Raw genomic sequence first — 27,893 nt, 5'->3', positions numbered from 1 at the left:
CTCGATTCAAATTGAGAAACACATCAGAATTGATGTTTCACAACTCAAAGAATATCAATCAAGGATGAACGCATACAAAAAGTCGGGTGGTGAGGTTCGATAAAATATAACCGTAGTATTGATGTACATCAATCTTTAATGATAGGTACATTATTGGTGTTAATCACATTTCGTGGGGAGGTTTTCGTCACGGCGAGGTGGTCCGGCGGTGAAACGGTACGGCGGTGAGGTGGTCCGGCGACGAACCGGTCCGCGGCGAAATGTCCGGGTCCGGCCCGCATGTGCGCAAACATCGCGTCCTCGGCATCGAGTTCTTGCGCGTGTCGTGTACGCGTGCGCACACGGCCAGCGTACGGACACGGGTCGCACACCAGACACCGCCACTGAACGCCACCGTCGTCGTACCGCTCGTCAACGAACAGTACGAACAGTACGTCGGCGGAACGTCCGCGTTCGCATACGTTCGCACATCCCTCAGTTTCGATCTCGACCGCGCTTGTCCGAGCTCAGTTGGCGATCCCGCGATCAACGTAGCGTACACGTGAATCACGCGCGATATGTTGCGTTGCCGAGAAACTTGCGCGTGGCTGCCGGCGGTCGTCGCACTCGCAGCGTTCGCCGCGTGTACGTCCACCACCTCGGACGTCCGGCGGTACGAACCGGACTGGACCAGCTTGGACGCTAGGCCGCTGCCCGCGTGGTACGACCAGGCGAAGTTCGGAGTGTTCATCCACTGGGGCGTGTATTCGGTACCGGCGTTCGGCGGTGAATGGTTTTGGATGAACTGGAGAGGTGACGTACATGTATTTAATATAATAATAATTTTTTTTTTCTAAAAATTCCGATTAGTATGAAATATAATTAAAGTAAAAATGTTACGATCAGTAATCGACTGACTGACTGCAAAGAAAAAAAAAGAAAAAAATGTATTGCGATCAACTCTGATCATACATGTATATACAATGGTCGCCGCTAATTAAACTCACTTTGGACCTGACCATTTGAGTCCATTAACCGAATGAATCAATAAGGCGAATGACTAAGAAAAATTTAAAAATGCTTAAAATTAAAAACTTATTTACTTAAAAAATATTTATTGAGTATAAAAATAAAAATCTAGCTGCTCTATTAAAAATTAAATAAAATAATATTTATGTAATCTAATTAATTTTTCGATAAAATTTATTCAAGCTTGATTGGATTTTTCCCTTATTCAGACAACTTCATAATCATATCTTCGTAGGATTTATGTTGCTTGAATATGTCAAAATTGCCTCTTTGCTAAATCCCTCTACGTAGAATTTGAAGCGCTTCTAGCATTTGTTTAGTTTATGGTGGTTTCTCATTAGGTTCCTCTTGGTCACTATCACCAGACACATTTTGTTTTTGCCGTTTTGACTGCATTTCACCATATTTTTCTCCTCGGTTACAAGTTTAGTATTTTGGACTTATATGTCAGTATTGATCCATCTCAGTATCAACTTAAATCGAATTTATAACACGTTTGTTCAATGTATGTACATATTTTCTCGATTTATCTTGTTTTAAAATGACCCTATTAACCGGTGTGTTAGTCGAATAGACGAATTGTTTGCTGTGTGTTAATATATGTGCAAATCATGCCCAGCCGTTTTGATTCTAATAGACAAATGAGTCAATTAACCATGGGCCCAATAAGTGGCGACCTCTGTATATATATATATACAAACATCAAAAAATCTTTGTTAGATCAAAGAGAGATGAATAAAAATTATTAAGGTTATTGTAGACATAAAAATAAATACCTACGGTAGTCATGTAGTTCTTCTTAATTAAGCTATAAGAATTAGAATATCCAAAAACATAATTGCAAGAAAAAACCACGAACAACATAATAACCAGAATGATGCTTCAATATACCTTCTTTAAATTAAAGATACAACAATTGTAAAATATTATTTTCAATTTTCTAACGGTATGGTGAAGATAAGTAATTAATTTATCGAGCTATTTCACCAACTAGCAAGACTTTCAAAATCAAGCTTAGAATGTACTAAAGTAAAATAAAGTAATTTTAAAGTATAATCAATTATGGACATCTTCACGTGTTCTTTTGATACTTTAATCTTACTCTTTAATCGTGATGGATATATACATATTATTAATATATGTATGCATATATTATATCATTGCTCAAAATGGAAAATTTTCTGAACCGAAACTCTTTTTTTTTTAATACATACCATAGGATTTGGAGCTATAACCCACCAAAATTATAATTTCCCTTTCCTGAAGTACTACCTTTTTTAAATACATAAGTTGTATCTTTTATTTAATACTGTTTTAGTTAAAATTATATTTTGGCACATCATTTTTTTTCATATCTGATGCTTTGTGGAGTGCTATATCCACAGACGTTTTATCAGAGTGTAAAATGTTTCTCATATTCATATTATTTAAAACTTGTTAATCTATTATCTATTTCATTTGGTAAATCAACAAAAGGCCTTTGAGTTTTTACAATTTTATAAATAGTTCTAAAAACTTTTTCAGTAATAGTGAACTTTGATTTCAATACTTTCAATAATTTGATTTCGAAAATTTTTTCTATTTGTTTTTCTTTTGATTGTTTATGTAATTTTAATGCTATAAGACAAGCGTCAGATTTTTTGGGTTCAAATATTTTTTTTCTCAAACTAGACATTTAGGTTTTTTTTGACTTTCCATTCGAAATTATAGAATAAGGTTTGGAAAAGCGAAGAGTTATGTTATCAACAGATAATACTAAATTTTTTATATTTTTACAATTCAAACAATCTAATGCTTTATTTTTAACTTTTAAAATTCACATACGTATATGTGCATAAAAAAGAGATTAGGTGGTATTGTGTAAATAAAGCTAAATTACATTATTGGCGGACGGCGATTATCGTGTAGATAAGCAATAAATGTACTTATGCATCACGGTCATTGGACGTTTATTAAATATTTTACAATAAACAATTCTGCAAAATGCTTAAATTTTACCAAAATATGGTAGATACAGAAAACATTTGTTTAAACCGGAACGGTAAACGTATTTTTTTTACGAACCGGACCGCTAAAAAAATGTTGTCATGAACCGAAACAGCGTTCCGGTGCGTTCCGGTCCATTTCGAGCCCTGTATAATATCATCATATTTATTTAGACTCAAGCATATTTTTTATTTGACCTGTCACTACAAAAGAGTCTGGATTTTATCTCATACTGTGATAATTACAGAGGCGGATTTAGAGCACTAAATTTTTATTAAATATTTATTTTATTCGTATGTAATACAAATAGCTAATTTTTTTCTTTTAATTTATAATTTTAAGCTGTTAAAAGGTGTTCTAAGATTTAGTTTTCTTTATTTGTAACAAATTATAGCTAATATTTCCCAGGAAATCGTCAGTAACGACAACGATTGTGCTTTATTATATATCATTTCTTTTAGATATACTCAGTGCCGCGTTAAGCTATATTGCCGCCCCGGGGCAAATTAAAATATGCTGCCTTTAAGAAAATTACAATTCAAAATTATGTTCACCACACTATTAATTACAGTCAGTAGCGTATAAACGGAGAGGATGCAAAGATACTACATATGCAAAAACAATAAATTTACAAATTATTCATATCGATAAAATGTATATTTTAAGTATCTAATTCTTACTTATATTTAAATTTTATAATTATTAATTAAATCTCACATGTAAATTTTAAAAAATTACCAAATGTGTCAAATTATAATCATTTATTACTTTTTATTACTACTTTTTTTTTATATTAATTTTTTTCTTGATTTGATGGTTGCAAACTGGTGGATAATTTCTGACCAATCAGTATGTTTTAAAAGATCATCTTCTATGTTTAATATTGAAAGCGATGACATTTTTTCCTCTATTAAAGTGGATCTTAGATAATTTTTTATTCGTTTTAATACGGAAAATGATCGTTCCCCACTTGCATTTGTTGAAGCCATACAACAAAATATACGCATTGCTATTTCAACGTTAGGGAATGATGACAATAGTGCAGAATCAGTGAGACATTTTAAAAGCTTAATGAATGATGATTTTTCCTGTGTTGAAAAAAAACCAAGAATTGACTTAAATTGCACTGCTTCTTCTATAAACGAACTATCTAGATCTTCTGAATATAATTCTACTAGATTTTTAGCACTGTCACGTGTATTATCTGTATCCATTGATTCCATGACTAATATAAAACCAAAATTTTTATGAAGTTCAGTGTAAGCTAGTTTTCGTTCACATAAATTTATAATTAATCGGTCAATTATAACTATGAATACTTCACATTTCATCTTTTGACAACTTTCCAATACTTTTTCATCTGCAGTTTCATTTTCATCAAAAAACCTTTTTCTTTTTTTCTTTCTTGAAATTTCCCAGGAAAAACATTTTTCTGAAGACATTATTTTTGCTTGTTCTAAGAAAAAGTCAAATTTGTTTCTAATGTCTTCTTTTATTATTTTTTTTTTTTTTATTTTTAAATAAGATGTTTCTAGCCTTGGCTATCTACATCTATTGATGATTACAATGGTACAATTTTTAACAATTTTAACATGATAATTAATTAGAATAATAAGAATAAAATAATTAATAAGATATAATTACTAACTAATATATACTATATATGTACAATATTGAATATAATAACATAATAATAACATTGGTAGTAGTTACGCTGAGTCGTAGCTGACTATAATTAAGTAACAGTGACTGATACAATAATAATTAAGAATAAATAAAGTATAAGATAACATAATATAAAATATATAGAATAATATATACAAGTTAACTTATATTTTAGCAATGTATTGTGTATGGTGTTAAACCAGAAGGTCATGCGGACGTCCACGTTTTAATCTACGTTGAGGCGGATGTATGTGGAGGTTATAGTGAAGTGAGCCAGAAGAGTTGAGCAGAGAGGTATGGAAGTTTTTTGAAGACGTTTTTATGTGGCCTAAGATTTCCTGGACCTGAAGATCTTTATGTAGGTTTACGTTCCTTATAAACCAAGGAGCGTTTGCAATAATGCGTAGCACTTTATTTTGAAAAATTTGAATTTTTCTGATGTGGGTGGTCGTGCATTTCCCCCAGACCGGACATGCGTAAGTGAGTATTGGACGTAAGATTTGCTTGTATATAAGAAGAGAGCATTTTTTCTGTATTGAAGATTTTTTATTGAGGATAGGGTATAACATAGAAAGGCGCTGATATGCCTGTTGAAGTTTGGAAGAGATATGGGGCTGCCAAGTTAGCCGTTTATCCAATATCAAGCCAAGGTACTTCACTGACGAGTTCCAAGGTATATTTACATTGTTAAAAATTAGTTGTGCAGGGGGGTGGTAAGGACGAAGACTGAAAATAACACCTATACTTTTTGACGCATTTATTTGGATACGCCATTTATTACACCAATAAGATATTGTATTGAGATGAACTTGTAGATTTGTGGCTACTGCTTCTATGTTACGTGATTCGGTGAAAATTGTAGTATCATCTGTAAAGAGGGCGATGTTCGTACGAGGTGACTGAGGGATATCATACACGTAGATGTTGAAAAGTATGGGACCAAGCTTAGAGCCCTGAGGTACACCAGCAGATATAGGCATAAGATCAGAGGTGTTATTATTTATTTTAACAGCAAACTGCCTGTTAAGTAGAAATGAGTTAATAATATTGAACAAGTAAGATGGAGTATTTATGGATTTTAGTTTAAACAGCAGGCCCTCGTGCCAAACTTTGTCAAATGCTTTTGATATATCTATAAAAACAGCTCCGGTATGACAATGTTTTTCAAATGCGGTATTGATATGTTCAGTTATTCTAAATAATTGTTAAACCGTAGAATGATTAGATCTAAACCCGAATTGGAATTTTGGTATGAGGTCCATGGCATTTAAATAGAACAGAAGTCTAGTGTGAATTATTTTTTCAAACAGTTTTGAAATTGAAGATAAGAGACTGATTGGTCTATAACTGTCAGGGTTAGATTTGTCCTTCCCTGATTTGTTTATTAGTATTATGGTTGCAACTATCCATTTGAATGGAAAGTAACCATGTCGCAATAATGAGTTAAATAATGAAGCCATAAACTCTAGATCTTTCGGTGGTAATTTTTTTAGCATAAGGTTTGTAATTTTATCGTGACCCGGTGATTTTTTGTTCGGAAGATTTTTAATAATTTGTTTGATTTCATTTGGCGTTACGTAATTAATGGAATTTTGAACTTCATAATTTGGTAGATCTAAAGTGTGTTTTACTCTTTGTTCGTTGCTTGGATTACAGATATGGTTGGAAGAAAAGGTATTGAACAGCATGTTTGAAAAACATCACATTTTTCTTGATCGGATATGACAAGTTTTGCATCGGTGCGAAGAGGGGGAATGGTGTTGATATCTTGGTTTAATAACCTTTTTGTTGCTTTCCACAAGTTTGATTCACCCGGTCGCATATTTGACAAATAACTATTGTATGAGGATACGCGGTAATTTTGTAAAGCTACTTGAACTTTTTTAGTGAGTAGGTTTAGTATTTTTTTATCTGTAGAGTTCCTATGATTTTGCCAGGTGCGCCCAGCTAAATGTTTACGACAAATAAGTGAAGATATGAAGTGTGGTAAGTAGCCAGGACGGTGTATAGTTTGCGGTACGGAATTATAACAGGTCTGAGCGGCTTCTGTTATGACGTCCGTCAGATGATCGGTTGTTTGTTCTGCTATTTGAGTGGTAGGTATACTTGTTGGTATCTTCAGATTAGATTGTACATGGTTAGAAAATCTATTCCAGTCTGTTTTACCTTTCAGTAATGAGTTGTTTGTACGGCTGAAGAGAGAGAGTGAACTAATCGTTATTTTAACAGGTATGTGATCCGAGTCGAGTTCGATGAGAGGTTCATGTACACATGCAAATGGGACAGATTTAATTATTAAGATATCTAATATGTCCGGCAAGCGGTTTATATCAGTAGGGAAGTAAGTAGGAGTAATTGGAGCTGATATTGAAAAAGGTGTGTTTTCTATGAATGCTTGTAGTTTAGAGCCATTTGGATTTGTAACACGGCAGCCCCAGTTAATGTGTTTAGAATTTAAATCACCGGCAATTATAACTGAGTTATCAAAGCTCATGACTTTTTCATAGTCTGCCATAAGCATTTGACGACTAGGAGGTTGATAAGCACTGACGAACGTTATATATTTATTGTTTATATTAATGGAAACTGCTACGGCTTCAAGGTACGTCAGGGCAAGTGAAGGCAGTTGTTGTTGTTTGATTTTGTTACGTACTAGGATAGCCACTCCACCCATGGCACGAGATTGTGTAATACGATCAGCGCGATATATTTTGTAGCCTGGGAATTGTATTTTATCTGTATGCGACAAGTGAGTTTCGGTAATGCATGCGATATGGATGTTGTGGTGATTAAGAAAAGCTAATAATGTATTTCTTTGATTTTTTAGACCGTTGGCGTTCCAGTTTAATAATAAAGTATTATGGAGATCCATTTGTATTTAAGTTTAAGCTGTTTATGATAGCTGGGAGATTTGCAATTATTTTTTGCATTAATTGAGTAACAAACGTGGTAATTAGTGGTAATAGAGTTTTCTTAAAATCATTATCGTTATCTGTGTTTTTGGTTGATTTGCTGTTATTAAGATTATTGTTACATGCAGAGGCGTACGTGTACTGCTTATTAGTGTTATCTTTATTTGAATATATATTTTGAGTATTTTCATTAGGTTTTGTGTTTGAATAATTCCAGCTATGAATAAGATTTGTACTAGTTTTATTTTTATTTTTGTGTTTTAATATCTCCTTATAAAAAGTACACGCTCTATAGTTAGCCGGGTAATTACTTTCACAGTTAACGCATTTTGGAGGAACTTCTAATGATTTCTGACATTGACTGTAATGATGGCCACCTGCACATTTGACACACCTAGATGGTAAATGGCAAAACTTTTTGGTGTGGGAAAATCTTTGACAGTTTGTACATTGTGGAATATCCTTAGAGAGTTTCCGTGGTTCTACTATCATTACGCAATGTAAAAGTCTGTTTAAGGAAAATATTTCATTAGATGATTTTGACAATAATACTGCTACGATTGGTATTGGCGATTTGAATTGGTTTTGTAGGCGTGTGACAGAAGCGACTTCAAATTTAAGTTCTTGAAGTTCGTTATAAATACAAGCTTCCGATATGTTTACAGGAAGATTTCTAATTACTACCGATAGTTGTTTATTTTCAGGAAGTTGGTATGTGTGGTATTCGATTTCGGATTCATCGAAAAGTTTAGTGGCGGTTCTATAGTCGTCTATCGAGTTTAAATTAATTTTTAAGGCAGATTTTATATTTACAATGGAGAAATTGTCAAATGTTATATTTGCTAAAGAAGTATGAAAGTTTTCGTAATCGGAAATATTATAAACATAAATAGGTGGAATTTTAGGTCTGACCTGTGGTTGCTGAGTACTGTCGTTTTCTGTAGTATTGTTCATATCACCGGTGTCTTGGAGAGTTAGTAGTGGCGAGAATCTGTTTTTGCTAGTGTGAGGAGGTGTAAGAGCGACACTGCTAGTTCTTTTCTTTGAAGTATCAGGAAGGTTGAGGTCTTGAGGTGAAGCATTTTTATTAATGGAATTCATTGAAATTAACTTTAAACACGCGCGATTTGGAGTAGGATCACTACGGGCAACTTGACACTACGGCTACTGATAGCCAACTGTCTAATGTCTTCTAAATATGTTTCCAATGATTTGTATAATGTTACAACTGTGACTAAATCAATATCAATAGATTGTAAAGTTACACTTGTCGCATTAAATCTTTGAAGTATAGGCGTCCACATACAAATCATGAAACAAAAATTTAAACTTTTAATTTTATTATAAATAGAAGAGGCTTCATGTCTAGTTTCCTTTTTTTGTCCTTCATCATCATGAATAGTTTTTAAAGCACTGAGAACTTTTTCATATCCATTAAATATTGCTTTACAAACATCGTACCTCGAAGACCAACGAGTTGTGCACATTTTTTTTATCTGAACACAATCTGAATTATTGTTAATTATTTCACATAAAATATTCCATCTATATGTTGATGCAGAAAAAAAATTGTAAATCGCTTGGCAATTAAAAAAGAAAATTGTTCCTTCTTGAGTAGTGTCAGCGGCATTAGACCCTATTAAATTTAAAGAATGCGCCGAACATGGCACGAAAAATGCTGTTGTAGAATGACTTTTAATTCGAGACTGTAACCCATTATAAATATCCGACATATTAGACGCATTGTCATAAGATTGATCTCTGCAGTATTTCAAATTTATGTTAAGTTCTGAAAATTTTTTAAGTATTGCCAATTCTATATCTGTTCCTTTATGTCCTACAGAGGACATAAAACCAAGAAAACGTTCTACAGGCTTGCCTTCTTTTGTTATATACCGTACTGCAATTGTGAGCTGATCATGTATTGTTATATCAGAAGTCGAGTCCACTATAAGAGAAAAATATTTTCTTTCTTTGATTTCCGATACAATTTGGTCTAGTATAGTATTACTCATCAGCATTATGAACTCGTCACATATAGTTGATGACAAATAGGACACATTTCCTTTTCTTTTATTTCCATATTTGGCTATGTGTGCAGAAAGAAATGGATCAAACTTTGCCAAAAGTTCTAAGTAACCTAAGTAATTACCATTTTGTTTTGAACCAAAAGTCTGGTTGTCTCTTCTAAAAGCTAAGCCTCTCGATGCTAAAAAGGAAATTGACTCGACTATTCTATGTAAAACATTTTTCCAACAAGAAGTCTGATTTTCAATATCTTTCTTTAGTTCTATATCAATCACATTATAGTTCTTTTTAATTCGAGAAAACAAAATTTTCACTGATTCAGCATGATTTTTACTGGTTTCATGTTCTTGTAAAATTTCATTACACTTTTTCCAGTTTATAAATCCTTCATCTTTATTTCCAAAAACCGTTGATTTTGGTGAGAAAAGTAAACATTGATAACAAAACAGCGCGTTTTTGAACGGAGAATATACAATCCAATCTCTAATTTCTTTTTTCACCGTTTTGTAATTTTCTCATAAAATTATCAGGAGTTAGGCATCTACTTGTATTGCCAATTATTCTTTTTGTTTTTTCGAATGGTAATTTTTGTAAGTCTAACTTTGGAGGGTTTTCAAGTAGGAAGTTAATAGAATCTGAAACGAAGTTCCATTTTGCTGGGTCGGATAAAGGAATTTGTGATGCATGACCAACGTTATGAAAAGAACTTTTGATGATTTCAGTCTAAATTTAGTAAAAAAAAACAATTTTAAAATAAAAATTTATAATAGGAAAAAAATGCAAATAAATCACGGGTCTAATTTGGGAATCGTACAAAAAAAAAAAAAAAAAATTTAGGAATATTCCGAATATAACGATATGTTCATACATTTCATTAAAATATAAATTTATAACCATACCTATATCGATTAACTACATAATTATTATTTAATAAATAATAGGTATATCTGTCGTTTCAAAATCCAAAAGCCAATGATTAGTCAGTCTAAAATATTATATATTATAGTACAATATAGCAAATAAACGAGTCACGGTAAACATTTCTGTATCAGTTTCCGATTCCGCAATCGTTCAGCCGGGCACCGGCTAATGATGGTCATTATCACGATAACGACTACGATAACCAATCGACTAATAATTCCTAGAACAACCTCATAGCGCATGCACAAGTCACTGAATTTAGTTATTGAATTTTTTTTTCGTTTTCAAAATCGGTACGAAAAAGAATGATTTATTTAGTTACTTCCAGTGACCCGATTTAAATTTTGAAAATAGATCTGTATTAGTTGACTTTTTTGCTAGGTTATGTAGAAAAAATAATTGAGATTTTAAAACTGTTTGAATGAAAATAACAAAAAAAATAGTTTTATGGTTTTTAATAAATTAACAGTATATTTTTAACGGTCGACGAATAACGGTCCACGCTCCGTATCGAATAAAAGATATTATATATTAAAATTTATACTCAAAAATTAATTGGCATTAAGAATAAAATTGTTTAGCTGATTATTCATATGATATTATTAATTATTATTCATTTGATGTTTTATAACAAAAATTCATAAAAAAAAAAAAAAAAATTGTAACATTAAATAATCAGTAGGTGCCGATCAAAATTAATATTTTTTTCAACAATACCTGTCGTTCATTTGCCGAAGTCCCTTCTTCTGCGTGTTCATTGTCATTTTGAACGTCCACCTGATTAGTTTGAACTTCATAAGCACCATCTAAATTATTTCCTATTTATCTATGTTTTTTGGACTATATTTCTTTAATTCCGATTCCGTCTATTACATAATATTATATTTATACGTGAGTAAAGTATTAAGAAATAAAATGGTATAATTTAGGTATGAAAGTACGACAACGTAATATACTTTTCCCGGATTTGTAGCAGCAAAATATGAATGAAGTTTTGGAATTTTTCTAAGCATATTATCGGTCTTTTCTAGTTTTTCTTTTGCCGCCTTTTTGAATGCTGCGCCGCTTAATCTAATTCGTTTGTCTGGCATTATTGTTGTTGTGAAAATATTATTACCTACTTTATATTAATATTATTAATGCACATAACTCTTGTTGTTGTGAAAATAATATTTCAACTGTCAAAAAAAAAAAAAAATCGTCGAACTGAAAAAAATGTTTGCACATCTAACAGTGTAATGTGCCGATTATCGAGATAAAATATGATATATTGATATACATAGTTGTACCCAACTATTTTCGAGGAAAACGTACAGGAATATCGAAAATAGTTTATACGATAACAGTACAACTAGTACAAGTTCTTAATTCTTATCGCCTTGTGACATGCAGCGATAGACCGCGGCTTTTTCGTGGTATTTATGAACGAAATAATAATGTATTATAGTTATACGGTCAATGGTCATACAAGAAAAATTATAATAATATATATTTTTTTTATGTTGATCCTCAAAATTTGCCGCCCCGGAGCAATTGCCCCCCTTGCCCCCCCGTTAAATACGGCTCTGGATATACTTACATATATATGAGTATAAGTAGAGACATTATTTTAGTATTTTAAATCAGTTTAAATGTGTTTCAATTTCGGTGTAAATTATTTTCCTCAAAAATTCTCATAGCATATTTATTTTTTATTTTTTTTTTACATTTATACCATTTCCTCGTTATTACCAAGTAATATGGATTTTTATATCTATAATTGTTTTTAAATTAATCAATTATTATTATTATAATGAGTTCACCACTTTTATTAGTTTTAGTTATTTTTTTTTTTAATACAAAAGTTCTTCAGTTACAAAAACAATTTTTTTTTTTGATTCAACATATTTATTTCTTGGTATCTTAAAACTAACAACGTGCCTGTTCAAATTAGGTACCATACATGACACAACTGTAACTGTATTAGACTTAAGAACCACATTAGTGGCATAATTTCAATTTTTTATAGAAATGAGCAATCGCATGCTCTTATTAAATTTTCGATTCGGTGGCTCGCTTTACCAAATTGTTGATAAAAGTGAGGGGAGAGCCTTTTAATGTTATTTTTATTTTGTTTGAACGAACCAAAGCAACTATAATATTGTATTATAATTTAGTACGTACAATATATTAACGCTATAACTAAATACATATAGGTGCATGTACTTAATATTTTACGTTATAATGTATATCAGTTTTTTTCCAATATTTTTTTTCACGCCCTATTTGTAAAATTTCAAAAATCTTATGCTCCATCATCAATTTAAAAAAGGTTTTTTTTTTGGTTTTATTAAAAACAATAAAAACAGTAATATGAGATAAACTATATAAGAGGTAAATCACAACATTTAAAATTATTTTACAGTAGTCATTTACACATTGAATATTTTGATAAAAAAATATCTTTCTCACAATTTCATCTTTACTAAAATAACCCTTCACGAAGTATCTAAATTCCTTCCTATGAAGGAATTTCTCCCCCGTTGGGAAACAGGTGTAATCGGACAGTTTTATATGCCTAAGTGTTTTGGGTAACTGTAAATTGCGTCCCGAATATTTTTTGGGTCTATTTAAATTTCATCCCGTGTATTTTTTGTGAGTACGTAAATTGCGTTTTGATTATTTTTCTTCTATTTTATCAGGCATATTTTATCGAGCATTATGTATATTTATTTTTATTATTAAAACATCCCTAGAAGTTATATTTTCAATATCATAATTTTTCAATTCACTATGTAATATCTTTGATGGTCTAATAATTATATCATCAACTACTTTTCGTTTTAAATTGTTACTAAATTTTTGTTTCGTTACCAGACATACGGTCACACCTGCAAATATTGCAATCACGCTCCTCGTTGTGTTAAATGTGGCTTAGAACATGAATCAATAGATTGCACTAAGGACCGGAGCACCCCTGCTAATTATACATTATGCAACGGTAGTCACCCGGCTAACTATAAAGAGTGCAAAACTCACATTGACTTGAAAAAAAAATTAGCACAATCTAAAAACAACACCAGGAACAATAACCAACAAACCTCAAAAGGCATTAACCAAGATCTTCATCGTCCAACGTACTCACAGAGTTTTCCTCCACTGAATAAAGAATCTTCTCCTCAACCCCAAACTAACAACCCAAATCAAAACCAAGACCTCACAACTCAACTGTCTTTATTTATAAATGATCTAAAAGCGCTAATCAATCCACTTGTGTCACTACTTACCACTGTCATAGAAAAACTCATTAAAAATGTCAACTAACAACATAAAACCACTTACCATATTCTTATGGAATGCCAACGGTATCCTCCAACACCTGAATGAACTCCAAATCGTACTCAATGAAAAAAAAAATCGAAATCGCACTTATTTCTGAAACTCATCTTACAAAATCTTCTTTACTCAAAATATACGGATATGAAATAATTAGAGCAGATCACCCAGACGGAACGGCGCATGGTGGAGCTGCACTTATAATCTCCAACCGAATCGAACACTCCCCCCTGCTACCACATAGGAGCATTAATATCCAATCAGCTAGTACAACCTTAAAAATAAACTCGGTACCTATATCTATAGCATCCTGTTACTTTCCTCCAGGAATACCATTTCCTATACCTTAACTCATCATTCTTCTTCAATCTCTCAGTCATAGCTATATTATAGGCGCGGATTTCGATGCCAAACATCAAACCTGGAGCAATTCCACCAACACCCGGGGCCGCGCGCTACACAACCTTGTTACACAAAAACATCTCAAACTTTTATCAAGCACCACTCCGATTTATTGGCCAACTCATACTAATCGTCATCCAGACACCATTGATTTCTTCATCTCTAACATGCCAAATCGTTTTATCACACACGTTACAAATCTAAACGATCCAACGTCTGATCATACCCCAGTTCTTCTTCACATAGGAGCACAACCCCTATTGAAACAAAATCGACCAACTATCACTCCTGGAATCACAAACTGGAACACATTCAGAAATATTCTTTCAAAAAAAACTATACTTAATGTAAAGTTAAAATCATCAGCTGATATTGACAGCGCAATCAATTTACTTACCAACAATATACAAAATGCAGCTAAAGACTCTTCAACCCAGAGACCAAGCAAGAGCCCAACTAATAATTTAACCCCAGAGCTAAGGCAATTATTAGCTAAGAAACGTCGAGCAAGGTCTACCTGGCAGCGAACCCACTATCCAGACGACAAGACAAGATACAACATGCTTTCAAACAAACTTAAATCACTGCTAAAAATACACAAAAATGACTCATATAAAAACTATCTACAAAATCTATCACTAAAAAACGGCTTTCTCTGGCGCAAAACTAAATCAATTCTTCGAATAAAGGAAATCACGCCCCCTCTTCGCCGGCCACACAACTCTCTAGCAACTACTGACAAGGAAAAAGCGGACACACTAGCTGAGGGACTATCATCAGCATTCGTTCCACATTCAATCTCACCACCACCTCTGCACCTAGAGACGGTCGCTGAATCACTCTACTCTCCATTACCTATGGCACTACCCGCCAAACCCACCTCACCAGCTGAAATAAGTGGTATAATAAAAAAACTGGCCAACAGAAAATCTCCTGGTCACGATCTCATAACTAACAAAGTTATCAAAAATCTTCCTGCAAAAACAATAATCTTTCTCGCTCATATTTATAATGCAACTCTACGACTATCTTATTTTCCATCAACTTGGAAATCATCAGTTATCGTGACAATACTCAAACCTGGCAAACCACCCAAACACCCTTCTTCGTACCGGCCCATAAGTCTTCTACAAGTGCTTGGCAAAATTCTTGAAAAAATACTATTAAAGCGCCTCTCTCATATAACAACAGTAAATAAAAACATACCCAACTTCCAATTCGGCTTTCGTACAAATCACTCCACAATCCACCAGTTACACCGGGTCACAGACACAATCTCAACTGCCTTAGAAACCAAAAAATACTGTGCCGGACTATTTTTGGACGTAGCCAAAGCATTCGACACTGTCTGGCATGATGGACTACTTTTCAAATTAAAAACTCTTTTTCCTGCCCCCTACTACCTAATATTAAAATCATATTTAGACAACCACACATTCAAGGTCCACCACAACCTCGAACACTCGAAACAATTTCCTATTGCAGCTGGGGTCCCTCAAGGCAGCGACATTGCTCCTTTTCTATACACTATCTACACATCAGATCTGCCTACATCTGAAAATACTATCCTTGGAACCTATGCAGACGATACCGCAATCCTCTCTACGGCCACAGATCATACCACTGCAAGTCGCCAATTACAAACACACATTGACATCCTCTCTCAATGGTTCGTTAAATGGAGAATAAAAATAAATGAAACAAAGTCTTCCTTAAATACCTTCTCTCTTAGGCCTCATTACTGTCCTCCAGTAACAATGAATAATATTATAATTCCTCATTCAAACGAAGTTAAATATCTTGGTTTGATAATTGACAGACGACTAACATGGTCATCTCACCTCATGAATAAAAGCAAAAAGCTGAATTCAAGACTACACCTACTAAGGCCACTCCTACGCTCAAACCTAACATTTTTTTTTTTTTTATATATTTAAGTAATTTACAATCTATACAACATTATGTACAATGGGTAAATTTGATAGTTAATGTAATGTAAAATAACAGAATTTAACATTTAAGGGCAGGCACTCAGCAGCACCACCCGACCGAGAATATTTTGATGTCGTGTACCTAACATTAAACATTAAAATATTATTATACAAAACTCTCATACAACCACTTTGGGCATATGGGGTGGTAGTATGGGGTTCTGCCAAAAAATCAAACAAAAGAACCATTCAAGCCTTCCAAAATATTTGCTGTCGTCTAATTACAGGAGCACTCTGGTATGTCTCCAATAACATTATAAACTCCGATCTCAAGATCCGCTCTGTCATACAGCCACTCTATATTACAAACGCTTCCACGCAAAACTTCTATCCAACCCCAACCAACTCATCAAGGACCTTGCTACACCAGCACTACCCGAAAATCCAACTAGACGACTCAAGCGGAACTGGTGCCGCGATTTAAAAATTTTATAAATTGCTTAAATTAAATCATTGTAATAAATTGTAAATGTTATTGTAAAGCCACTAGGTGTCTCTAATGAGAGATTTCCTACCATGTCATCATTAGTTCATAGTTTTTCTTTCTTTTCACCGTAATTATTACTTATTGTACACCCTGTATAGATTGTAATATTTCAAAATAAAGTCATATTTTTTTTTTAAAAAAAAAAAAGTTTTTGTCTGGTTAAAATATTTTCTAATAATGGTTCATGAATACACTCTTTAAAAAATTTCAATTACATAATTAAGACTATTTAATTGTACAAAGTACTTAAATCACTATTTAACTGTAATTGTACCGTTGTACCAATGATCAATACAATTTTTCTAAACGCTTATGAAACGAAATGTATGATCACTAGGGCTCGGAAGTTGATGACCTTAAAAACATTAAAAAATTACCTATAAAAAGATGTGAATATAATATAAAAATGACTTAAAATGACAAATATTTGTTTTAAATTAATAAAAACACAATTTTATAAATATTTTACTCTTTTTTACTATAAAATTTTATATAAATTTATCAAAACTTACAAATTATTCAAAATATGACATAAAAATGATAACAAATGTCCTTGAAATATGAAATAAAATAATTATAAACATTTGTTTTATAAATTTATTAAAGCTTACAAATTACTCAAAAATAAAAATCATTCTATTGTAAAATTAGAGTGTATTTGATGTTATCAAAAGTAAATGAATGACGATTATCTGTTTATAAATATTTACATTAGGAAAAACTTCTCTCTATACGTCCACTGAAATGATTGGGAGACACAGACGAGCATTAACCGACTTTTTAATTTTCGTCATTTTGAAAATATTACAAAAAAAAATAATAAGATTTAAATATAATAGGTATTATTCACTGTAACATGGCAACGAGGCGATGACTGTAATTGACGAGATAAAATCGTATACTAATCGAATATTAGGAAAAATTAATAAAATGTAGGTATAATAATATTCACGATATACGACAACTAAGAATGAAATCGGCGAGATAAAATCGGACAAATTTTAAGTTATCGGCATAATGGTCGACAAGAAACAATAACTAGTGAACTAGTGTGAAATCAGTAAAAATTAATAAAAAAGTCAAAAAATGACTTAAAAAGTAATAAACACCAAAAAATGCGAAAAAATGTAAAATAAAAATTAGTTGTTCGGATTCACATTCTATAGAAACACATTTGTGGCCAAGAGAACATTATCTAAAAAGTTCCAAAAAAAAAAAAAAAAAATGCCAAATGCATCAACTTCCGAATCCTAATGATCACCAATCAATTTTAATGCTGGTGCTATTTTTTTTTTTAGATTAAAACTTTTAAAAAAATATTACGTGTTAAAAGTTTCTGATGTTAATAAGTTAATTGTACCAGTATCTGAAAACAACGAAATTAAATATTATATACATAATGAAGATTTATTTGATGTTATACATAAGGTTCATTTATTGATTAGACATGGTGGACGAAACAGGATGAAACATGAGATAAATACAAAATATAAAAATATTACCAGAGATATGATTATGCTATACTTAAATAGTTGCAAATCATGTAAAAGAAAAGGAAGCACAGCCAAGAAAGGATTCGTGGTACAATCAATTATTTCTACTGAGATGAATTAATCAATAATATAAATATATGTCATTATTCATTGATTTATCATATTTCATTAAATCATATCATCTGTTATTTATATTGCCCAATATACGAAGGGCATTTTATATACTGTCCGGACAATGTATAAAATGCCCAAATTGTATACTTTGCCCGTAACATATACATATATGCTCTCTGTAGCCGACCGGTATATACACACGTATTATGCTTACGTGCGTACGTTACTATATATACTTACGTGCGTTTCACAGAAGTACATATACGGTATACGAATTCAGTACAAAGATAAAACAGGTAAACTTAACAATTTTTTTTTAAAATTTTTATATTAATTGTGAGTTGTCACAAAATATCAACAAATTTGAGTCACGATAATCGTACGTAGGTACACATTACGATGTTTCAGAACTATGACACCAATTTCCAACCAAATAATTAATATGGGTTTCATTTAAAACATTTTACATTTATTGATCATTTAGTCATTATACCACAATCACATTACCACAGAAATAGTATAAATGTTTATTTAACAAACGCGTCTTCCTCGACCATATGAATTATAGATTCAGCGCCATGGCTTACATTTTTGAAAACTTTCACCTGAGTATATATATACGATTAGAATTACAATAAGACAAAATGACAAAACGTGTAACATCATGCTATGAAATTTAATTTTCACATTTTGCCAACTAAGCAACGAATAAGTCACAATCACCATATAAGGTCTGTACAGTCGTAATTAATTCAATGGAATAGAAGAAAATGGGGCATGGTTTACAAATACATAGCAAAATATCTAAATTATATTTATTTAATATATATACTTACAGTAGCGGCGTGAAGGGGATATATTTGGATAACATGATTTATGAAAAAATGGGGGTGGGTGGTCTTTTAAAAAAGAATAAACCAAGAAAATAATTACTTTGGTCAACTACTAATACATTGAACACGTTATAATATTAATATGAAATGAGAAATACAGAAATATAACTTTAAATTATAAATATAAACATTTATACATATATAGCAGTGAATTCGTGGCAAACTTTCCGCCGTCGCTTTATACTTAAATATGGAAAAGTAACAGTCTTTTTCGCTGTTGAGAAACGTTGGAGAAAGATAGGTTTTATTTTATTATTTATTTTTCATGCATATAATGATATATTTAGTATTGTGCATGTATGGAAAAGTTAAATTTATAAATACTTGATTATTAATATAGGAGTATAAAACAGTATGAAGAACTATGAAAATAAACAATAATTTTAATTATAGTCCATAAAAAGTTGTATCAACAATTCTAAATAAGTATTCATATAAATACCCAATAAAATGAAATTACTAATCAGCTTATTGTCCTTACGTACTTTACAGAATATTAATGATTATTTTATTTAAGCTATAAAATTAAAACTACATTCAAAATTATTTTCACAGATTTTCACTAACATATGAGAAAATATTATGTTAATTCAAAAATATTTCATTAAAAAATGTAATCTTACATCTTTCCGTGAAAATTAAACATTAATTATTAGTAGTACTGCTCAGTCGTATAAAATAAAGTGTTATAATTCTTAAAATAATTTAACATCAAAATCATATACAGTTAATGTTTAGAATTGATATAAATGTCAAACCATAAATTATATTTTCTAGATATATTACATAATATAATAACAACACAGTATAATTACTTATATTAATTATGAATACGTTCATATATAACATTTTAATTAATAAATATTAAAATTATGATTTTATAAAAATTACACCATGTCGTGGGTAAAAAAATAACATTTGAAACGCAATAATAAATATCTTATAATATTTAAAAGATATAAATATAATATTATTTATAATTTTTACTTACTTTACTCATAAATATAGGCAGGAAAGGAGCATCTTACGTAAATTTCATGACGAAAAACTACAGGCCAGGTTTTACGTACCAAGAGTTCGGTCCTCAGTTCACTGCGGAGTTCTTCGACCCTATGCAATGGGCTAGCATAATCAAAGACTCCGGGGCAAAGTAATTAATAAGTCGATAGATTTTTATAATCCTACTTGTCCTAAACTTGAACATTGGTCGGATTTTACTTTTTACTAATCAGGTACGTAGTACTGACCACTAAACACCACGAAGGATACACGATGTGGCCGTCAAAAAGAGCGTTTGGATGGAACTCCGTAGACGTCGGACCACACAGAGATCTAGTAGGTTTGTGTATCGTAATATTTATATATTTTATTTGATTTTTTAACCGATGAACATTACACATGGAAAATAGGAGAACTGAGCAGAGCCGTGAGAAGTTTAAACTCAACTAGGTTTGGTGTTTACCATTCGTTATACGAGTGGTTTAACCCGCTTTGGATGCAAGACAAACAGTCCAATCTAACTACCCGTACTTTTGTGACCGAGAAAGTTCTGCCGGAACTTTACGAATTGGTAAATCAAATACGGCACATTGAATACAACATTCCATTTTTTTACCGATATTGCAATATTATTGTGCTTTAGGTGAACAATTATAAGCCAGAAGTCATATGGTCGGATGGCGAATGGGAAGCACCAGCCACTTATTGGGATTCGTTGAATTTTCTCGCTTGGTTGTACAACGATAGCCCCGTGAAAGACACAATCGTTGTGAACGACCGTTGGGGAGGTGATACGCTATGTAAGCATGGTGGATTTTTGACATGTGCAGACAGGTTTCAACCAGGTAACGCGTTGATTTGAAAAGATTTGATTACGTGACTTTTTCCTATACAAATCGTATTTTAGGAAAGGTAGTTGGCAGAAAATGGGAAAACGCTATGACGATCGATAAGTATTCGTGGGGCTACAGAAAAAATGCTCGAGCATTAGATGTGTACACCATTCAAAATCTAATCGCCCAGTTGGTGGAAACAGTTAGCTTTGGAGGTGCGCCGTAAAATAATATATAATATATATAAAAATGAATTCGAATAAGTTGGTTTGAATTTTCAGGTAATCTGTTATTAAACATAAGCCCAACTAGTGATGGCATGATTCCGCCATTGCATGAAGAACGCTTATTACAGATCGGCCAATGGTTATCCGTTAACGGTGAATCGATTTACAACAGCACACCATGGCCAAAGTGTCAAAATGATACGCAAAACTCTCACTTATGGTTAGATTACATAGTTGCACTATGTCTTAAGGTCACTTAATTTTTTCCATTACATATCTATGTATTAATAAATATTTATTAACATCAAGGTACACTCAAGGGTACGTTTCTACGATAATTTATCCAATAGTTTTGCAATGGCCCGAGGATAATTTACTGAGCTCTGCATGCTTGGACAAATTGAAAATTGCGTCCATTGTTATGTTGGATACACAAAAAGAACTCAAGGTAAATAGTTTTATGAAATTTTAATTTACGTATTTATGTTCTATTTTCATATTATTATGGTTTATTATTTTTGCAGTGGAGTCAAAAGCCAGAAGGTGGTTTAATAATTAAACTCGAAGATAAATCAATTATCAAATCAATGTGGGGTTGGGCTTTGCGAGTGATTTTGAATCCTGAAAGTGCTTCTCAAAAATAGTATCCTATTATTAATATGTGATAGTTAAATATCATTCATTATTTCATTATTTGTCATAGCACCTACGTATATTCGCATATTATCGTATAGAACAATGTTTCCCAAGCTTTATGCTAAGGCAGCCCATAAATGTCCTTTTGGTAGAACGTGTTTGGAGATGAATCTAAAAAAAAAAAAAAAAAAATTAATATGGTTTAATTTAATAAAATTAATAATCATTTTATTATAAGGAATTATTATATACCTTGACGTAATGCAGAATAACTCAATTCTGTTAATTATAATTATATTTTGTTAGCTTAAATATTTTTCTTGTTATTAATGTGACTCATCAAAAATATTTTGCAACCTTTAGTTTGGGAAACACTGATATATAACAGAGTTTATTTTAATGATTATGAAAAATATTTTTAATTAAATTATGTGTTTATATTGTTTTCGTTTTGTATAAGTACTATATTTTTATTAAAACTTTTTACATTAATTTAATAATTTAATAATTTATTCAAAATATTTGAAATACACTGATATACTCACATATATAAATTACAAATTGAATTAATATAAATGTTTTGTAGTATGTTTACGGTAAGATATACGTTTTATATGTCTAAAATATTTGATAATTTTAAATAAGACCCGTAAATGTTATTGACATACCTAATGTTTATTTATATGATATTTATACATTGGTGTAACGTATTTGTTAAAACTGATACTAAATTCTTTGTACCAGTGGTTTTTATCCTTTTTCAAGTTGTCGTTTTCTTTAGAAACAAAATACTTTTTAACGCCCCTTAGAAAGAAAAACAAAAATGATATGCTTGAAAAGCGTATAGTTGAAAATTAAATAGAAAATAGGTTTATAAATAAAAAATAATAATAACTTTGAAAATAATTACAGATAGTCAAACGCATGTTGACCTATCTGTTAGGTAAATATATTTTTTTAACTCACGTTTATTTTTTAGATAAATGGATAGGACTATATTGCTTGAAAATAATAGCATATATGTCATGGCGCGAAACTCAGCATACTGTTTTTCATTTTCTTCAGTTTTAAGTTTTAATGTAAAAATAATACATATTATACTCAACACTATCCTGCTACCCAAGACTTGCCCAATGCTCCCCCAATCGCCTACAACATGTTCACTATCCTTCAGAACCTCTTCAACGGCCACCGAAGGGTGATATCGCCCATGTTGAGAACCTATACTGTCCTATACTATTCAGGTACAATATGTGTTTGATTTTAGATGAAGGATACTGAATGAGTTATGATTATTAATATGAACATGTAATATGCAGTGGCTAAGTGATAAAGTACTTGCAATAATAATAATAATAATAAAATTTATATTGAAACACATCGTAATTTTTTTTTATCTATAGTAAAAAAAAAAAAAAATTAAAATTAAAATATGTGTGAGAGACGTCAAAATTAAAATTAAATTTGAAATTTAAATTTAAATTAAATATATATATATATAATATATATAATAAAATATATAATAAATATGTAATTAAATATATATATATATATTTATTTAATTTAAATTTAAATTACTAAAAAAAAAAAAAAGCGTCTAATTTAAATTTAAATTTCAAATTTAAATTTTAATTTTGACGCCTCTCACACACCCTTCTGATTTTGTTGCCCTGTGCCGTCGCACGTGTCGATCCTAAGTAAAGTCGGCCCTGGTATTAAGGATGCATTGTCCTAATCAAAGATTATTATTACAATAATAATAAATAAACTCAGAATGTTTTCAAATTCGCTATAATTGTTAATTTTATACAGAATAAACAAATTAATCGTAATTCTTATTTCTAAACGTTAATTCTGTTATTGTACACTATATTTATTATCTATATCAGCGGTTCTCAAACTTTTTTTTTCGCGTACCACTTGAATATATTATCAGTAATGTACCACTAATAATAGAACCATATAAACTTTACATAATAAAATACATTTATTTTAAACATAAAGGCATTAAAATACTACAATAAAATTACTATTTATTTATTAATAAAAATGTATTTGTGTTTTTAAATTAATATAAGAGTTAAATATCAAATTTTTAATTTCCGTTCTATCACGGCCTTTCGCGTACCACCTTATAGTCTTTCGCGTACCACTAGTGGTACGCGTACCACAGTTTGAGAACCGTTGATCTATATCATAACTAAATCACACTAATAGTAAAATCAACACATTTTTAAAGAATGCAAGACTCTAGTATTTATACAAATATTTACATAGTATATGGTAACATTAATAGATTGGTGATTAATCATAATCAATTAAACTAACAATAATATTATGACTTCGAATATAGAATTCTTAAGTGTTTTTTCGAGAATTGTATCCTTTCATTTGAACTAATAATATTTCATACGAAACAATCGTTCCAAACACCTAGAACAAATTGTATTAAGTAATGCTCGCCATTACACGTGTAATGAATTACACGGGTACACGTGTTCTTATCTGAAACGGGATTAAGGTCCGTGTAAATAAAATACACGTGTATTTGTAAATACCCGTTCACCCGCATTACCCGTGTAGCTAAATACCCGTCATTATCCGTGTATCTAAATACCCGACATTACCCGTGTATTTTATTCTCCATGTTTTTGTATTGTAATAACTGAGATTTCTCTATTATTAAATATTAAATTTATTTATAACAATTGTATTATGAATTTTATTATTATTTATTAAAAAATCTGCATAAATTATATTTGGTGCAAAATATAATGGATTACGAAGTAAGACTAATGCTAACATGAACAAAATGAATTTTCAACAATAAATTTTAAGGTGGTATTTACAGATAAGATATCGATGATAATCGAGATTATCTACGAGTTTATCACCAAATAATATTCACAGTTGCTGAAAAACCCATGGCCCGAGAAAACCGCGGACGCAACTCGGATAAGTCGTGACAAAACCGCGGATGCAACTCGGACATTTAGGGACGCAATTCGTATGCGCCGGAGCGATAGCATATATAGAAAACATTTTATTTAAATTATGATAGAATAAGTCAAAATATTAAGTAATTATAAGTAGCTATAATAAAGTATTTAAGTTAAAAACATATTTATAAGAGTGAAATATCCACTTAGTTTAAAAAAAATTGCCAATCTCTGTGAAAGCCAACCAAGATTCATACCAATATTTGAATAATTATATAATATACCTTTAATTACCATGAATTAATAACTATACGGGTGTCTGATATTTACTTATCGGGTAATACATACGAGATGGTATTAAATACACGGGGAACGGGTATTAAATACACGTGTATCAGTAAAAAATACCCGTGTATGACTACGACTCCTAGTATTAAGTAGGCATATTAAACGAATAAAATAAATCCATAGTTAATTGTACATACTGTTAATAAAAACCTTCTGGTCATTAAAAACATATGACTTCCAGTGAGTCCGACATGATCTTTTTGTATTTGCAACATAAAAAATTCCACCTAAAAAAAATGTTTTAATATAATTTAACGTAGATACGTTTTCATTGCTTATTAGACACTGAACGATTGAACTCACTTCATTGCAGTACGACTGCTGTGGTATATCATAGAGTGATCTTTTTGGTAATTTACTGTTCTCATATACGTTAACGGAACACAGACATAATAAACATCCTCGCAATGAAGAAACCAAAAATGAAAGTATGGCATGAACGTAATGACCCAAACTGTTATTTTCGTTTATTTCTCTAAATAATTAATATTTTATAATATTTTTTATTCAAATATATTTTGTGTTGATCCTTAGGTTAGTTTATCAATAATCAAATGATCAAAATAAGCTTACGGATACGCTTATGTGCTTAGTTCCATCCACAAATATCTTAAGTACACACAACATAAGCACTTTGGCTTTTATTTTATTTTTCAAAATACCCTCTCCGTAAACCTTACAAAATTGAAACTCAGTCTTCGCCAATACAATTAGCAGTTTATACACGAGTTCAATTTTTAAATTTAAGTTTATGATAATAAAAATATTAACTTACAAGACACCCTGGTGCATTTCCACGCATATTATGTATAAATGCAATAGTAGAGAAACGCATAGTAAATGGCATAAACAATCGTTCAGCGATCTGGTCAAATTGCAGAGTCGTGTGTAATCGACCCTTAAAGTTTTCCATTGGTCGGAAGTTAATTTCTGTAAGCATACGCACGAAAGAACACAAAACAGTACTACATAAAATATACTAATATGTCGCGACATTTTTTTATTCTCATTTATTTTTTCATAATCGAGACATGTAAGTATATTTATTTAAAAAAATATTTTATACTGTAATAAGAACTGAAAGGTTAAAAATTAAAATTGTATAGATATGTATGCACATGCACCTCATTTGTGTTTAAAAAATAATCTAATATAGCGCAGCTATATAATATTACAGCATATTACAGAATTTTTTTTTCGCTTAACAGCGGGGTTTGCCACTGCGATAATATCTATAAGTCAGTGCCTATACCTTAAACTTTATCTTACTATTCTCAGTGAAAATCATTATTCTACTCTTCAAGATCATAATAGATTTCTTGATTGATGTATTTTAAGTAAACTAAACTTCAATGTCTCAAAAATATAATTTTGTCGAACAAAACTTCAATTTAAGTATCCGTACCTTTCCCTTACACATTTTCATGCGGTCGTTAAATGATTGAAAGTAGTTGCCCAACGCTATACTGCCCATGATGATGAGTTGGTCCGAAAAACACAGGGTGAGAGTTGATACGGAATTGATCACCAACACCAATAAGGCTATCCACACGTTGTATGTGATTATGTTGAATACTTGTGGGAACATTCTTAACACATAAATTTCAAACACTTCTTGGGAACTCTCCTTTTTCGTCGTTATGATTCCCGTCAACAAGTAACTCAAATGTTCCACTGCAATACGTTTGACGACGACTCTGCCATTACTATTATTTTATATTTATAGCTAAAAGTTCTATAGTGACATCGCAGCATCACAAGCGAAAATAATAATATGACTAGAGGGACGATAACAATCCCTCCTCAGTTCGCAAGAAAAAAGTATACACTTCCATTTGTTTTTCGACGATTTAAAATATTTAATTCAACATTTACTACGAGTTAAATTAACTGTTATTGATCTGCGATATGTAACTCGAATATGGAAAGGAATTAAAAATAATTTGAACACGTTTTAAAGGATTTGAAATTGAATTATAAATTAATTTTAAGACAATGCCACCTACCCGGTAATCTTTGTAACTATCAGATATCAGATTTATAACAGATATACTGACATTTGTATGTTACTACAAATAAATATTTTTAAGAACCACAGGATCGCATTTCAGAAAAAAAAATTATACTATTCATAATTATTTAGGAATTTTTTTATTTGAAAATGTCACTCTGTCACTTGCCTATGAATCATAGTCTAAGCAAGAGCCTAAACCGCCTACCTGGTCATCTTTCATCCTTACCCATTGAGAATATGATACACAAAATAGATATTAAAGTAAATTTCAATTTCAAATTCTTCTGGTGACCGAAGTACCCTTCCACCTGTTCCCATTTTTTCAGCAGCCCACACCAGTTGATCGACAGATTGATGAGCAATGCCATGGTAACTGCCGCACCGCCAAAAAACAGTACCACGCCTATAAACGGGATACACGTCGTTAAGTAGGTTACGATACCTAAATGCGATCGCCCTCGTAATAGGGCAACGATCGCGACCACTCTGCACCTCCTTTGAATATGTTCGCGCCGCTTTCCTTCAACCAGCAAAAGCTCAAAATGGTCATGGCTATCTGACAGAGCAGCGCTATTACCGATAGTATGGTCCTCACGCTGCAAAATCGAAACTCGTCCTGCGACATTGGAATCAGGCATAAACACTGGCCAAGTATCGTCGGAAAATTAGTAGCCGATCGGAA

The 27,893-nt window shown here is 31.4% G+C and overlaps 3 protein-coding genes across 3 annotated transcripts; 1 reads left to right on the top strand and 2 right to left on the bottom strand.

The window, feature by feature from the left end:
• The first annotated feature begins 358 nt into the window (after nt 1–358).
• LOC112690031 (alpha-L-fucosidase-like) lies at nt 359–22,283 on the top strand. Its single transcript, XM_025563920.1, has 9 exons — nt 359–792; nt 20,224–20,365; nt 20,448–20,554; nt 20,625–20,785; nt 20,858–21,059; nt 21,122–21,262; nt 21,329–21,494; nt 21,584–21,722; nt 21,799–22,283. Exons 1-9 carry the CDS (start codon nt 558–560, stop codon nt 21,916–21,918), a joined length of 1,413 nt encoding a protein of 470 aa, XP_025419705.1. The 5' UTR covers nt 359–557; the 3' UTR covers nt 21,919–22,283.
• LOC112690032 (zinc finger MYM-type protein 1-like) lies at nt 8,673–11,600 on the bottom strand. The gene is made up of 3 exons (XM_025563921.1): nt 11,477–11,600; nt 11,238–11,386; nt 8,673–10,322 (listed from the first exon to the last, which is right to left on the bottom strand). Exon 3 carries the CDS (start codon nt 9,590–9,592, stop codon nt 8,684–8,686), a length of 909 nt encoding a protein of 302 aa, XP_025419706.1. The 5' UTR covers nt 9,593–10,322; nt 11,238–11,386; nt 11,477–11,600; the 3' UTR covers nt 8,673–8,683.
• Nucleotides 22,027–27,882, bottom strand: LOC112690100 (gustatory receptor for sugar taste 61a-like). The gene is made up of 8 exons (XM_025564022.1): nt 27,704–27,882; nt 27,438–27,614; nt 26,603–26,871; nt 25,973–26,127; nt 25,501–25,672; nt 25,335–25,424; nt 24,528–24,586; nt 22,027–22,081 (listed from the first exon to the last, which is right to left on the bottom strand). Exons 1-8 carry the CDS (start codon nt 27,834–27,836, stop codon nt 22,027–22,029), a joined length of 1,110 nt encoding a protein of 369 aa, XP_025419807.1. The 5' UTR covers nt 27,837–27,882.
• Nucleotides 27,883–27,893: the final 11 nt, after the last annotated feature.

Source organism: Sipha flava, unplaced genomic scaffold (assembly GCF_003268045.1).
Source record: "Sipha flava isolate LNK unplaced genomic scaffold, YSA_version1 48_pilon_pilon, whole genome shotgun sequence".
Lineage (NCBI taxonomy): Eukaryota > Metazoa > Arthropoda > Insecta > Hemiptera > Aphididae > Sipha > Sipha flava.
Note: the sequence above shows the minus strand (reverse complement) of the source record. Positions and strands in the feature narration are given on the sequence as shown.